Below are 15,587 nucleotides of genomic sequence, written 5' to 3'. Positions count from 1 at the left end.
CTATAGACAATTTGAATAATAACTCACGAACTACTGCGATGTAATGAACTTTTATCTGGCGGGTGTTTGCAAAAATTGTGTCAAAAACATTAACTCTTAATGAGATTCTAAGATGTAAGAATAATTTGATTAATGGTCACGGTCGGCTGGGCTGAGTAAGCATCTTTACCCTACGCGTTATTTTTAAAGATACATGTATATTTTTAATGCTATTTTTTATACCATGTACTGAACACACAAACAAATGTGTCAAAATCTTAAATAACATTGCTTTTTCAGGAAAAGTTGTAACAATTCAATTTTAAAGCAACAAAGGTTTCACTTTAAAAGGATATTATTTTTTAATAATTAATGAACATTTCGAAATCGTTCTTAATTGGGCCTCTTATTTGTTTACGGCCTTTAACTTATAAATCCTTAGTCACTTTTAAAAAGGTGATATTCACAAGTGTGGATCCAAAACCAAAGTCGAACTGACCAAATCCAATAACGAGAAAAATATTGTTCAGAAAATGCATTGTAAAACCAATCAACTTACAACAGCATAAATCATAATTGTCTGTGTTTTATTCAAGTTTTTTTTTAAATTAATAAATATATATTTTGTTTCTTAGATTGTTTGGTGTTGACGATTGTTTATTAAAAATGGGTACCGATGTGGCTTTTATTTCTCAAGAAAGTAACATTCCAATTAATACGCTGGGTATGCCCTTTATTGTTCCTTATGTTCTTCTTTCAATTTCCAGTGTTTTTTTATCTCCCAAAGTCTTTCCTTGAGCATGGGGGAATCGCTGCCGTTGGGGTTATGACATCTGATTAAATTGGCATTGTCATCAAAACAGCAGCAAACCGTGTGGGATGTAAAAGTTGTAGGAAATTCCAAATTGTACACGGTCTCCTGACGATGACTAGAGCAAGCTGGTCGAAACGTTACGTTGAGACCAATTTTAAGAACTGACTCCGCGGCAATACAGTTCATCACGATCATGAAGCTAAAGTAGTAGTCCCAGCCTATTTATATACCATCCGCCCAGGTAATAGTTTAAAAGCAGGACAGTTCTTTTCAGAACTGAGAAGCCTCCCGAATCCCCGAACATCTGCTCCGCAATAGTAGAATAAAGCAAGACGGTTCTCTACTACCTGGCAAGTAGATACACACATGGTGTTACCGCAAACCAAATATACATTATACAATTCAACTATCTAAATTCTGTTTCAATTCCATCTATATCAGATGCTGAGTATAAGTACACATACCCTATACACCTATAGAGTTCTATACCGGGTGGCAGAGGGTGTCATCCAAAATGTTTCCATATTTTACTCCTAGAATTAGCTCCTCCATGCTTTAATGTAGCCCTCTTCCTCTTGTATAGAAGTCCCCACCCCCGCTCCACATCCTCTAACGAATTCCAGAGATTCCCAGAACTCGGCAATGAATACACAATAGGTGGGGGCACATCAACCGCACAGCAATATCGATCAATATAGATCGATTCGAATGGGCTCTTTAAATTGAAATAATGCTATTGTTCGATCTTCTATTGCTTTGCTGCATGACCGGAAAGGAGGAGGGGGGAGGGGCGAATACTGAAGATAGACAGTTGTATAATTTGTCTATTTTGAGAAGTATGTCCTTTTTCGGCAATTGTTATGGGCCCATGTTCGCGGGTGCATTGCCCGATATTTTTGCTGCTGGAGGGACGCAACTTTGATGTAAGATTACTGCTTTCCTTTACACGAGAGAAAGAAAAATCAACAACATAATGTAATAAATAACATCCACATTGGTTATTGTGGGGTCCAACATAACAGTTGGTGCTCGATGGGGGACATTGTGGATCCCCTCCGATTGTGTCTTTATTGTACACCCTGGGAAGCTCCTGAAGAGGGGGGGGGGGGTAGCCTTTGTGTGCAAGATGAAAAGATTGTGTAATAATGGTAACTCTTGCTCTATGGAGGTGGCGGACACGACTTCCTGTGCCACTATGTATTGGGCCGGCACGGCCTTATAGTTACGAAAAACAACGTCTATTGGGCCGGCACGGTACTAAAGTTACGTAAAAACAACTTCTAAAACACCGCGCTACAATTTTTTATTGTTACGCAGTGTGCGCGTGTCATTGGCATTCGAATTCGCCAAACAAACACAATGTTCGGCGATTTTGTTTTCATCGCTTTAAACCAACATTTGTACACAGCTCGGCCTTTTATTTATAACTAAAATAATAAATCTTTCTATTACAATTGAATCTGTATCAGGAAAAGCGATACAGACAAAAAGTAAAACAGTCTGTTTGAGTTTTTGGCAGTTCTAGAGCGGTTAAGTGTCTGGAATTTGTTTTGTGGATAATTGTTTTTTTTTGAAACGGGAAATGATTAAAAAGTTATGTAAAGCCTCTCGGCAGGCTTACCGCAAAACTATGTATTTTGGATTGTTGTTAATTTGAGTAGTGTATCGTAAAGGGGCGAAGTATTGTGCTTATGATGACTGTGATAAGGATGAACTTGACGTGTCGTGATGGAACGCCCCCCCCCCCTCCCCCCCCCCATGGTCCTTTTATGTTCAGTCCTATCACCTAAAGTCAGAAAACTCTCCCAACCTGTGTCATTCGGGGACGCAATTTTGACGAGAACGGGACTCCTTCTCCTCCATGCTTGAATCAAGTACATGTATAACCCCCCCGAAAACGGCTCTGCCTGCCATAGCGCCACCTATTGACAACAATTAGTTACTTGATCCATCATGGCAGCCTCCATAGACACACGGTCTTGCTGCAGCTGTTAGAAAAAGTAATACAACAAATTACGATTACAAGCATCCCTTTCAATCTACACTAACATTATTTACGGAAAACGGTAGCAACGATATTAGCAACGTTGATCTACCGACCATTTCTCAACATGAGTAGATTGTTGCTTCGTTTTGGCCAAATGGACCGGATCCTCGTCGGATCTCGATCTCGGTGTTCCAGATTCACCGCAGACAGAGTTATTCTCAACAAATGTTGTGCATCTCTAAATGGGTCCAGCAGTTTCACATGTCCTGTGAATACGTGGTGTCCATTGTTTTCGACAAGGGTGAGCAAAAAGGGCTGGTTTTATGAATATAAATGTTTAAAAAATGTGTTCTATCTTGCTCTACTACACAGTCTACTGTTCTTTTTTGCAGTTCAATAGGAGACTTTCCAACGCTAGGTGGCAGCAGACATACCGGGTAAATTTCCATTGTTTACGTAGTTCTGAACATGCGCATAATTCTGAGAACAATGGATTTACCCGGTAAGTCTGCTGCCCTCTATCGTCCCAGAAAGTCTCCCATTGGGTATGCTCAACTCACTCAGATTAGTCAGTTGCGCTAACGTAACACTCCTGCACTGCACGCCGTTGGCAGGAGGGTTAGGTTATCTCAACTAGCTCGACTCGAGATCAGTGAGATAGGCCAGTCGCACAAAAACAGACAAAAATTGTTAATTAAAAAGCACATAATTATTTTAAACATGGCATGGATGTGTGGTCATGGAAGAGTCACACTCGTGTATTTTAAAGAAACACGTTGCCTTGGAACGGTCGAGTTGGTCTTTAAAAAGCGCTATGTAACCGTTTGTTATAAAATCGGTATGGATGGTTAGAAAGATGTTGTAAAAGTAGGATACAATGATCTACACAAATATGCCTCGAAATTGCGTGGTTTTCGTTTTACCATGTCGACAAACACGGTCGGTCATTTATCCATAAATGGTCGACCGTGTTAGTTCGCGACGTAAAATGAAAACCGTGCAATATTGAGTGATACTTGTGTGGATCATTATATTGTACATTTAAAACATCTTTCTAACCATATGCATTTCATTAAAAACGGTTTCAAACGCTTTTCATAGACCAACTCGTCCGATCCAAGGCAACGTGTTCCTTTAATATGATAATAGATATTATCATTTTCAGTCTGTTGATTGAAAAAGAGGTATTTTTTATTGGTAAGAGGAAGGGTTTTACCTGAAATTTTGACAAGAACTCCCCCATGTTGTCCAGGGAGGAGTTGTGTGACAGCTTTCCATCCCAACTCAAGTGTGTGGAATATAGTACACATGTAGTTAGCATGGCTCCAATGTTACACTGGACCACTAGCCTATTGATGAAAGTGAATTAGGTTTTGTCTTTGACCCAATTCAAGTTTTCTCATGTCTACACAGCCAACAAGTAGTTTACCAATCAATCAATCAATGAAGTTGACAAATCAAACAGATAATTAAACTCACATAATGTCATTCAATAACATTTGGTGTATAATTTGCATGTTCTATATAGTCAACATGTCACCGTGTGACGCAGAGTCGTGAGTTATCTACATATAGACCATAACATGTAAGTTTAGTGGTCGACAATAAACTTAGTTTTAACAACTACTTTTATTGTAGCATGGCACCACTCCGCTCTCATTGATGGGAGAACATCAAGGTGTTGCAGTCAGACAAGTTTGGAAAAGATCAACCAAAAACTTAATTTTAACAATTACTTTTATTGTAGCATGGCACCACTCCGCTCTCATTGATGGGAGAACATCAAGGTGTTGCAGTCAAACAAGTTTGGAAAAGATCAACCAAAAACTTAATTTTAACAATTACTTTTATTGTAGCATGGCACTTCTCCGCTCTCGTTGATGGGAGAACATCAAGGTGTTGCAGTCAAACAAGTTTGGAAAAGATCAACCAAAAACTTAATTTTAATAATTACTTTTATTGTAGCATGGCACTTCTCCGCTCTCGTTGATGGGAGAACATCAAGGTGTTGCAGTCAAACAAGTTTGGAAAAGTTCTCGTGTGTTTTCAAGCTCAACAGAAGGGTGAGACCTGGGTCCAATTTCATGGCTCTGCCTACCATAAGCACAGAATGGGCACTGAAAGTGAGGGAATTCTGTGCTTATGGCAAGCATATTTCACGGGTTAGCGGCGAATTCTGGCTTCTGCGCGTGCGTACTCCACGTTACTAGGCATTCTACGCTTACAAGTCCCTACATTTTGTGGACTTGTTTGATCTCAAGTCCACACTTTGTATGTTGCTTGCCCACAGATGACTGGCAGCACAATGAGAAAATCAACTTCTCCCTTCAGCATTCTGAAGATGTCTTAGGTCCTAGACTTGGCTGGTTTATTAACCCTGTGAATGATTTCCCCATGTATAGTATAGCAGAGAAAAATGTGTCAATTCCTACTCAAAATTACAATTTGCTACTCATTTATTACCATTCACTGTGAACAAAATCTGTGCAGCCAAAATATTTTGCTATACAACATTTACAGTTCCCTGTAACCGATCCGATACAAGCTTGGTTCCTATGATAAGTGCCCAGTACAAGAATGATTGACACCCAATCTTCTAATTCCTCTTTCCAGATCCCTTGACCAGTTAACCTTTGAGAACCTGGCGGAGGAAACTCTAGAGAATCTACTAGAATTCCTGGAGGAGCTTGGAGATGAAGAAGACTCTCTGACAGATTTTGACGTCACATACTCGGTGAGAAAATGTATCTTGATCTATCCCTACTGGGGTATTTATGAAATAACGGTCTTTCCTTACAAATATTAGGGACTTTTCGTTTTCGACGACGGATGGTTCTGCGACGGTAAAGATGACATTTGGCTTCATCTGCGCATGCGTCGGCTTTGAGGACGGTCGTCCCTCAATTTCTCTGACAGTACTTGGGATGAATCTTCATTGTGCTGAAAACGACAACGTTTAGCTGAACAACCGTCGCAGAACCATCCGTCGTCGAAAACGAAAAGTCCCTTATGGTGGGGTGGGGGAGACACAAAGAGAGTAAGTTCTGGTCCCAGCGCTGTCTTTCTTTAAAGGCATACATAAGTATACCTTAGGTTTTTTAACCATTCAATTGTTTTAACCCAATAAAAAAACATAAACATTATAATATTATAGATGTCTTGCATTGTATGTAACGTGCGTACATGTATCTACTAAACAAGGTACTCAAGGTGCTGAAAATATACAACTTTCAGAAAGATAGGTTATTGCAGTGATGTATTCTGAGACCCAATTATGTAGCACCTTAAGGGGTTTACAAGGTGTAGATGATCATACGATTTAATTAACTTTTTTTTTTTTTTTTTTTTAACAAAATGTTTAAAGGGGTTGCATTTAGAGATAACACATAAAATCTGGAGCGATTAATATGTCCATGCAGAAAGAGTAATCCATAATCAGAATACACAGTCTGAAAAACATTACTGTCAGTAACACTTCTCAAATTGAAGTTGTGGGAGGTTATAAAAACTGATTTATGTGTCCATAGCAACATAAATTCAAAGTGAATTGATTCTAAAAATGCTTTATTTTATCAAAAGCTTTGGTTCTTTGCACCAAGCAAGTTTTTATAGCCATTAATTTTAAGAGTGATAATTACCAAACGTATACCTTCTAAACACCAGAGTTGCTTCACCCCTCAGATGGGATGTCAAAGCTATTCATGTCAGTCTCGCAGGTCCATAGTCAGGCTGTGATTACACGGAGGCCATTGCCGATGATGCCCCTGGTCTTGGCCTTGGGGCCCCTTCAAAAGTGTCCCCTTTGCAGAAAGAAAATGGCCTTGCCCTTTGCAAAGATGAAATAACAGGCCCGCCTGCATGGTAGAAGAATGTTTTGGGTACATTTCTCATATGTTCCGTTTCCTTTTTTCTACAGTCGGGCGTGTTAACAGTGAGCTTTGGGGCCGACCACGGCACGTACGTCATTAACAAGCAGTCACCTAACAAACAGATATGGCTGTCTTCACCAACAAGGTTTGTTCAGTGCTTGGGATACTTTTTTTTATATCCACAATTTTGATCCCCCACCATCCCCCCCCCCCCCCCCCCCCCCCCCCCCGCCACCCACACAGTTGAGGGACCAGGGCCTAATTTCATAGGGCTGCTAAGCACAAAAATTTGCTTAGCATGAAATTTATTCCAAGATAAAAACAGGATTACCAACCAAATTTCCATTTGTTGCATATTGCTTGTTATTGATATTCAGTTGTTGTTTGCTTATTCTGCAAATCACATGGAAATTTGGTTGGTAATCTTGTTTTTGTCAAGGAAGAAATTTCATATAAGTAATTTTTGTGCTTAGAGTTCTATAAAAGTCAGCCCAGGGCTGGAACGAACTCTCCGAGTCCAGTGTGCTTGACAACAGCTACATGTACTTTTAAGTTAAAACCATAGTCAAGTTGCCTACGCACTGTTAGAAAAATGAGAAACCTTGCTCTTCCCATTATTACAATCTTTGTTTTAGAGTTGATAATTCTAATGTTAATTTTATCTCATCTTTCTACAGCGGCCCCAAACGGTATGACTATGTGAATAATGATTGGGTTTATTCCCATGATGGCATCCCTATGCACAATTTACTCTCAGAGGAAATCTCCAAGATCGTCGGCCGGACTCTTGACTTTTGTGAGGTGATGAGGACAAGTGATACGTGACATGAAGTAGGTGCTGCAGAGACATTGATCAAACCATAAATACTTCCAAGAAAAGGGCGGATGTGTGTAACAACTTCAGAGATTATACCTCATCGTTTCGAGTGGCAGATATTTGCAATCACAGAAAGTGGTGCAGCTTTCATCAATCGGTGATTTAAACTGGACACATGCGGCCTGTTTTTCTGTCTAAGGAGTTATTGTATTATGTTGAGCAGATGATAATAATAGTAGCTTCTTATATAGCGCACACATCCATCACCCAGTGACGCTGAAGGCGCATTCAACATACAGTATTTTCCTGCAAGGTATGTGGGATTACGTTTGAGTTATGAGACCTAAACCTATCCCATAGCACCATGTAATGGTTTACAAGGTGCTGTGGCGCAATATGCTGCCAATCATGTATGTATGATAGGATTCATGTAAAACTTTATTGAAGAAAATGTTGGCAGTCATTTTCATTTTATATCATTTTAAATCCTAAATGTTTTCATAAATTTGTTTCAATTCGCAACTTCTGTTATTTATAACCTTGCTCATCTGCTAGGACAATTTGAATTAATATGCTAGATGTTAAACCAATGTATTTATGACAGGCCTGTGAGCGGGTCATGAAAGAAAAAGCGGAAAATTGTTGTCCGGATTTTGGGCCAGCACTACGAACGTAATAAAAGGCTTTAACTAAAAACTGAAGCATAGACAACACATTCACAGAAACATAGGCCACAATTCTTACACGTAACAATGTGTTGTGCATCATCATTTTCAAGATATTTTTGTAGCATTCCTTTAGGAATAAACCCACAAGCGCGATGAGTCCTCGTCGTCGACTGTCATATACAGTATCATCTAATCAAACAAACCTGGGCCCAATTTCATAGAGCTTTGTGCTTAAGCAAAGAAATCCTTGCTAAGTAAATTCAGGTTACCGACTCCACTCAATTGTATGCTTCGTAAACAGCAGTTAAATACTAGTCACAAGCAAGAAATATGGCAGGGAACTTATGCCAGTAATCTGTCTAAAGAATTTACTTGCACAGGTGCTGTAGTTTTTAAAAAATGGGTTAAACAATATCTCAAAAATAAGTTTGTTATGCTAAAAACATTGTCTCACTGGGACGAATTTTTTTTGTGTGACTTGTTTTACTCGTTTCTCAAAAACTACAGCACCTCAGCAAGTAATTACTAAGGGATGCTTTCCACCATCATTATCTTTCATCTGTGGACATTGTGTATTTTTTGTCCTAGAAAAGTACCCAGACCCTTTGTAAAACATTTCAACAGACTATGACTGAAAAGCAATAGGTTCTTCTGTACCAAGAAGAGACCTTGAAAAATAAACTTAAGATTTGTACAATACATACAATATCGGAGTATTTAAACAAATAAACACACGTCTGAAGGTTACGACACATCTTGCATGCCTCTATATTATTTATTGAATTTCAGTTCATATCAAAACGAGGTTTAATACAAAATATATATCAAAATAACACGACAGAAGTAGAAAAGACTTACATTGACCCGACTTCACTCATTATTGTATTGGTTAGAAAGATGATTTAAAAATTTCACTCCCATAATTGGCCGACCGTGTTAGTCGACGACGAGGTAAAAGGAAAACCATGCAGTTTTGAGTGATACTTGTGTGGATAATTATATTCTACTTTTAATATACCTTTCTAATCATATACATTTTGTAACAAACGGTTACAAATGCTTTTCAAAGACCAACTCGACCGATCCAAGGCAACGTGTTCCTTTAAGGCCTGAAGTCTTCTAATATTTGAGCAAGAAATTACTTTTCTTGAAAACTACATCACTTCAGAGGAAGCTGTTTACAATATTTATAATATCACCAGCTCTCCTTTGCTTGTTACTGAATAAGTTTTTATGCTAACAATTATTTTCAGTAATTACCAATAGTGCCCGGTGCCTTTATGGTTTATAAATAAATCTTTGGTCATTAGTTTTGAGTTGCCAGGGCAATCCCTTACACTTTATTTTCTCTTCAACTTAGTTTGTACCTTTTACAAAAATACATATCTATAACACACATTCGTATCCCAGAATTAAACAGAATATTCGTAACGCCTTATAAAATACCCACAACACAGTAACACATAGGAACATGCAAACAAGATTAATCTTGTGATGACATGGGGGAATTTGGTAATGAACACAAATTTGGTTAACATAGTTTCCACACTCCACAGTATAAAAAAAAAAACATTGAACTCAAAATAGATTAGTACATGTACGAAGAATACAACGTTATAGTTTACTGCGTGTATCAAAAGAAAATTCATACACTTTTGAAATGGCTGCTGAATAAAACAAAAAGGATTCTGGGAAAAAAGGTTTAGATGTGTGGATAGCTTTTGGACTCAACTTTCATATGACACCAAAAAGGCCATAATGCTTGGTTGAGCATTTCTCACTGAAGAATAAGTAGCCTACATCTTGGATTGAATTTTGTAAGCTTCAAATCTCACAAATTGGAAGGCTAATTCCTGTTCAACCTAATTTTCATACCCCTTACAAAAGTGAGCAGTGCTCACCCAATCATGAACTATTTTCAGACTTACATATATTGGTGTCGTGTGAAAGTTGAGTCCATACCTATCCATACATATAAACCTTTTCCCCCAGAATCATATATTTTTATTCAGCAGCCTTTTCAAAAGTGTGTACATGTAGGTTTTTTTTTTAAACACCCTGTACAGTAACAAATGGGAACATGCAAACAAGATTTACCTTGTGATGACAGGTGAATTTGGAAAGAAAATACAAATTTGGTTAACATACTTTACACAATATAAAAAAAAAGATATAACTAAAAATATATTAGTATGAAGAATACAACTTTATATAGTATAGTATGCAAATAATAAATGTGGATGAGTGCAATGGTGCGAATATGTTCACGAGTTGAAAGATGGAATGTTCTATTCACGCGTCGGAGCCGAGTTGAATGGAACATTCCATCTTTCAACAAATGAACATATTTGCACTATCACGAATGAACAACATTCATTAGTTGTTTTATATAACATCCAAGTAGATCTTTGTCATTTTGAGTGGAGGATACAACTTTCAAAACAAACAAAGCGTACAATTTTTAATTGTGAAACTACACCCGTTTCTTTTGGGTCTGCCTGTTGGATTAAAAAGTGACAATGTGCATTCTGTTCAGCTATTTTGAGACACGCAGCCCCGAATGTATGTGCCTTGCATGTATTAACACTGCTGCGTTACCAAAGACACGCGCACGTAGCGCAGCGCGCAATAGTACTTTTCGGATGGACTGAAAAATGCATGATGAGCGACTCAGCGTGCAATAGTACTTTTATTTGCCATCACGTGACGGACAATCCTCCAATCAAATGGCAAGGATCTGCTTGGGTGTTGTATAAATAACAATAACCAAATGTAGACATAGTTAGTATAATGGGAATGAATACATTTTGCTTTTACCCTTACCCCGCTGTGTATAAAGCACTGTAAACTTAGTCTTTCTGGAAATCTATGATACAAAAATTCACAGGCTTTCCAGTAGACCACTGAGGTAGCTTGAGGTAGTTTGAATCATATGTGCTGGCAGCGGTACCGGGTACTGCAACGATAAACGTTAGTTTTGCATCGGGACAAAACATATATTTTGTTTTTACCCGTGCTGGTGACCAATGCCAGTAAAAGCCATTCAAACAGCATTGTCACTACTTTTGCAGAAAGGGTTGTAGCCAGTTTCCCTGAAAATTCTCAGTGGACAAAAAAGCTTCTGAGCTGATGGAAACTTGTCCCAGTCCCACCATTCCCAACCTATGAAAAAAAGAAAAAAATTATATAATAAGATTAAAAAAACACAAATATATTTACCCAATCAGGTTCCCTTGTGGTTTATATTGATATCTGAAACAAAAAGTCCCAAACAGAGGTGATCCCCTCGCTGCCGCGTCCCAGGTTTTATGGTAATTGGGTGTGATCCCTGGCTACACGGCAGTTAACGGTTGTATGGCTTCTGACTGGCACCCCCGAACAAAGATATTGACAAAATAGGGACATCACCAACATAGGGCTAGATAGCTCAGTTGGTAGAGCGCCGGCACGTTAATCCAGATTTCATTGGTTCGAATCCCACTCCAGTCAATTCTTTGTTCAATCCCAAAAACACAAATATATTAGTTTTCTGTTTTTTTTTAAATGGGAAATCTACTGACATCAAAAGTTTGGATGGCCATTACAAGGTGAGGGCTACACATAACTGATTCCGGCTGTTGACTCAAATCAACTGCCACTAGGGGCACATTGCCACTTACTACTCCTGGGGCTGAAAGCTGAAACAGTCCATAAGGATGTAGGCATGTGCATCATCCACTAGGAACATGGCTGGTAGAGCAGAATGCACTACCTTCCCAACTTTTTACTAGTTGTGAAGGCTTGAGCGACCAGGCGGTATACAAACCAGGATCTTGAAGTTAGCCTCTCCCTAACTAGCAGCCAGGGGAGCTCTTTTAAATAAGGTGTCGTATGGTTTAGTTGCAATAACGTAACCCTCCTCCAGACGGGAAGATAAGTTATCCAGAAGATAAGTTAACAGATTTGCTCCGTTTTTACCACTTTTGAAAAGCATGAGACAAATTCTAAGAACACAAACTCGATCGGGAGGAGGGTTATGTGCCTATGGCTTCGCTGTTGGGATGAGGGTTACGTTATCGCAACCAGGGGTGATCATGCTACGAGACACGAAAGACAAGTTTAGAAGCCCAGTTTGGAAGCCTAGTTGCAGCTGTTGTATATGAAGTGGAAGTAGTAGATTTGGGAAAATACATCAGGCAAATCTGAGGGAAACCATTCTACACTTAAAACACTTGCCTTGACATTTATGTGGCTCCATATTCACTGGTTCTTCTTGATACGACATATCAATCTCTGCTTCCATAAATATGACAACATAATGGTAGTTGTCTTCAACGCTGACTGCATTGATCACTGTACCAAACTTGACCTTCTTTATCTTTAGGCCTGTTTCTTCTTCAGTCTCCCTGATGGCACATTCCTCCCAATTCTCCCTGTGTAAGAAGAGGGAATCATATTTTGTATTACAAAAAATGCAAATGTCCAAATTTTAAACAATTAGCTAAGAGCCCCTGCATGTTGGCACCAGGCTGGCTGGCCCCAGGTATGTTGGGTCTAGTTTTTTGGTTTTCTGATTTTGTTTTATTTTGTATGTTGTGACTTTGTGTGGTTACTAAAAAAAATAAGACATACCCTTTTAATTAGTTTTTCCTTTTATAAATAATATATATATTTTTTTTCGGGGGGAGGGAGAATTCAGTCAAGAAATAAATCTAAACTTTAAAATAAGGATAACTTTCCGTATGGCGCCAGCACTTTTTAACTAATTTTTACAAAAAGGGATATATCAATCAGGTAAATAAGTTCCTATATTATTTTATATCGAATGAAAAAGTGGTGGCGCCATACGGAAACTTTTCCAAATTGTGAAGAAATTTTGCCTAGATAAATTCTGAACTTTTTAATTATTACTAATAAAATTTAGAAGCCCCATCAGTCAATAGTGGCAATACGCTGGACTCCCTACTTCTTCAGGTGTTCTTGGCCCTACGCGAGTTATATTTACCTCCAGGGTGTTACTGTTAAATTTTCAAGAAGCGGAGGGAGCCGGAGGGATCGGGAGGTAAAACCCAGTGACGAACTTGGCCGCCAGATTCCTTTTTTTCTCGCAATTTTGACATTATCGGTCATGTCAACATTCCCCAAAAAACTAAAAAGGAATCTAGCGCCCAAGTCACTGGTGACTGGGTCGGGTCTAGGAGGGGAATCCAGCGTTTTATTTATTTGTTCAATTGATGGCAGACTCTGATCCCCCTGATGCCATGATGGGGCTAAAAATTAGGTAATGAAGTTTAGTTGCGATACACAAAACGTAACCCTCCTCCTGGCGGCCGTCGAGAGGAGGGTTCCGTTATCGCAACTACGACAACTTACGCAAATTCTAAATGACCACCAGGAAAAGCAAAATTGCCATCGCCGTCGACATTTTTTCTTTTGCCAATTATAACACAGTTTGGATGCTTTGAGCTTTTGATAAGAACACCAACACCAACTTTCGGACGGGACACATGCTGTTGTTCACAGGGCGCGGCCATCTTGGTTGGTTGGTTAAAATGTGACGTATGAGGTCGCCCTTGCCATCTTGGTTGGTTAAAATCACAGACATAAAGAATCTATGTGGCATAAGAGGTCGCCCTTTGCCTTGAAACTGGGACTTTGCGCGTGTTTTGTTTTGTTTTAAGTAGGCCAAGTTACAAGGCAGTGGCAATTTTACAAGGCGAAACCGTATTGAACAGAAAAAGAAATATTGGTCCCTACAAGTTACCTGCATGGGGCTAACAGAGCGGCTACAGAATTATTATTGTTTGTGGCAAAAACCTTTTTTAATGACCGACTTTATGTGTAATGTTAATTTTATTTTCGTTATTGCACGCCAGGTGCATCACGCTCGTTAGAGCGTGCCGCGATTACGTAAGGTTTTCTTTACATTCTTCTATAAAACCGGGGCGTTCTCAGCCTAACATTCACTCTCGGAAGAGCCACTTACCTCGCTACATCAAATTGACGATACCATACAAAAATCTGAAAATGAATCCTGAGGCATCGAACGAAGACATCCTTTTGGCAATCCGAACCTTGTCAAGCAGTATAGATACCAGGGTCGAATCAGCGATCAAGAAGCAACGTATATCACTATCAGCCGAAATCGAGTACGACTTCAAGAGCATTGGCAATAAGGACCAGTTTCGACATACCGAAAAGCTCAACGCTCTGATCGAATCGGCCATTGCATCACTGAAAGTCGGAGACATCGACTCCGGATTGGCCCAACTTGACGCAGTTCTAGAACTAAACAAACAACACCAGAAACTCATCAAGGTTGCAGATAGATCCACACAAGGCTGGGCAACCGTTAAGGAGTACATCACGGATGAGTTGGCGGACGACTCCGGAGACGAAAAGAGACTTAAAAAGGCAGAAAAGTCTGCAGCATCCAAAAAGGCAGAGCTCAAGAAATCCAAGGCGAAGCCAACTATGCAGTGGCAACAACAACAACAACAACAACAACAACAACTAGACATTAAGTGTTTGTGAACAAACACGAAGCTGTTCCTTGTTGTTTTGCTTGGATTATGTGCTTCATTGCCCAAGGAATATATAACTGAAAAAAAGGTTTCAAAAAAGTTGTGTAGCTCTTGGTATTAGGTCACACTTCCCGGTTGACCCGCAAGTAAAGGTGAAAATGGGCCCACAGCTACCAAAGACTAATCTGCAATGCCAAGGAGTCTATAACTGAAAAAGTTAAAGCAATCGGTTGTGAAGATCTTGATATATAGTCCCACTTCCGGTTGACCCAGAAGTAGAGGTCAACATAGGGTCACAGTTTTCCAAAGTTAATATTTATTGCCTTAGAGTCTATAACTGAAGTTTCAACATTGGTTTTGTACTTCTTGAGATATGGGCCCACTTCCGGTCGACCCGGAAGTAAAGGTCAACATGGGGGTCAAATGTGTTTCAAACTAATCTTGAATGTCCAAGGAGTCTATAACTGAAAAAAGTTTGAAAATCGGTTGTATATTTCTTGAGATATGGTCCCACTTCCGGTTGACCCAGAAGTAGAGGTCAACTTGAGGTCACGGTTTGTCAAAAGTTATATTTTATGCCTAAGGAGTTTATAACTGAAAAAAGTTTTATAATCTGTTGTACAGTTCTTGAGATATGGTCCCACTTCCGGTCGACCCGGAAGTAGGGGTCAACTTGAGGTCACGATTTTTCAAAATTAATTTCCAATCCCCAAAAAGGCTTTAGCAACAAACAGTCTTAAAATCGGCTGTATACTTCTTGAGATATGGTGCAGCAAAGATTTTCTAATTTAATATGCAAATGAGGGTCATGTGGTTAATTAGTTACTAGTTGCCATTTTTCAAAAACAAATTAAAGATGCAAACATCACGACATCGTCTTCTCAGACTCTCCCCGAGAGTCCTCAACCCATGCAGGTCCGCAGTGTGTTGCAAGAGCCATAGAGATGTTT

General features: G+C 39.2%; 2 protein-coding genes across 2 annotated transcripts; one reads left to right on the top strand and one right to left on the bottom strand.

The window, feature by feature from the left end:
- Positions 1–4,750: 4,750 nt before the first annotated feature.
- On the top strand, positions 4,751–8,162 carry LOC117295384 (frataxin, mitochondrial-like). Its single transcript, XM_033778002.1, has 4 exons — positions 4,751–4,843; positions 5,394–5,514; positions 6,697–6,794; positions 7,327–8,162. Exons 1-4 carry the CDS (start codon positions 4,770–4,772, stop codon positions 7,472–7,474), a joined length of 441 nt encoding a protein of 146 aa, XP_033633893.1. The 5' UTR covers positions 4,751–4,769; the 3' UTR covers positions 7,475–8,162.
- Positions 8,163–9,981: 1,819 nt separating this feature from the next.
- LOC117295383 (nucleotide triphosphate diphosphatase NUDT15-like) lies at positions 9,982–13,647 on the bottom strand. Its single transcript, XM_033778001.1, has 3 exons — positions 13,487–13,647; positions 12,350–12,546; positions 9,982–11,296 (listed from the first exon to the last, which is right to left on the bottom strand). The coding sequence occupies exons 1-3, from the start codon at positions 13,645–13,647 to the stop codon at positions 11,178–11,180; spliced, it is 477 nt and encodes a 158-aa protein (XP_033633892.1). The 3' UTR covers positions 9,982–11,177.
- Between the last annotated feature and the right edge of the window lie 1,940 nt (positions 13,648–15,587).

Source organism: Asterias rubens, chromosome 10, assembly GCF_902459465.1.
Source record: "Asterias rubens chromosome 10, eAstRub1.3, whole genome shotgun sequence".
Taxonomy (NCBI): domain Eukaryota; kingdom Metazoa; phylum Echinodermata; class Asteroidea; order Forcipulatida; family Asteriidae; genus Asterias; species Asterias rubens.
This window is presented reverse-complemented; position numbering and strand designations above follow the sequence as displayed.

Bases quoted from the DNA above. Each gene is read 5' to 3' on its own strand.
- LOC117295383 (XM_033778001.1), bottom strand. From the start codon at position 13,647: ATGGCCGCGCCCTGTGAACAACAGCATGTGTCCCGTCCGAAAGTTGGT. The intron at 12,547-13,486 runs GTAAGTTGTCGT...CTTCTTACACAG, and splicing joins GGTGGTCATTTAGAATTTGC to GGAGAATTGGGAGGAATGTG. The intron at 11,297-12,349 runs GCAAGTGTTTTA...TTTTTTTCATAG, and splicing joins GGAGCCACATAAATGTCAAG to GTTGGGAATGGTGGGACTGG.
- LOC117295384 (XM_033778002.1), top strand. From the start codon at position 4,770: ATGGGAGAACATCAAGGTGTTGCAGTCAAACAAGTTTGGAAAAGTTCT. The intron at 4,844-5,393 runs GTGAGACCTGGG...TCCTCTTTCCAG, and splicing joins TTTTCAAGCTCAACAGAAGG to ATCCCTTGACCAGTTAACCT. The intron at 5,515-6,696 runs GTGAGAAAATGT...TTTTTTCTACAG, and splicing joins ATTTTGACGTCACATACTCG to TCGGGCGTGTTAACAGTGAG.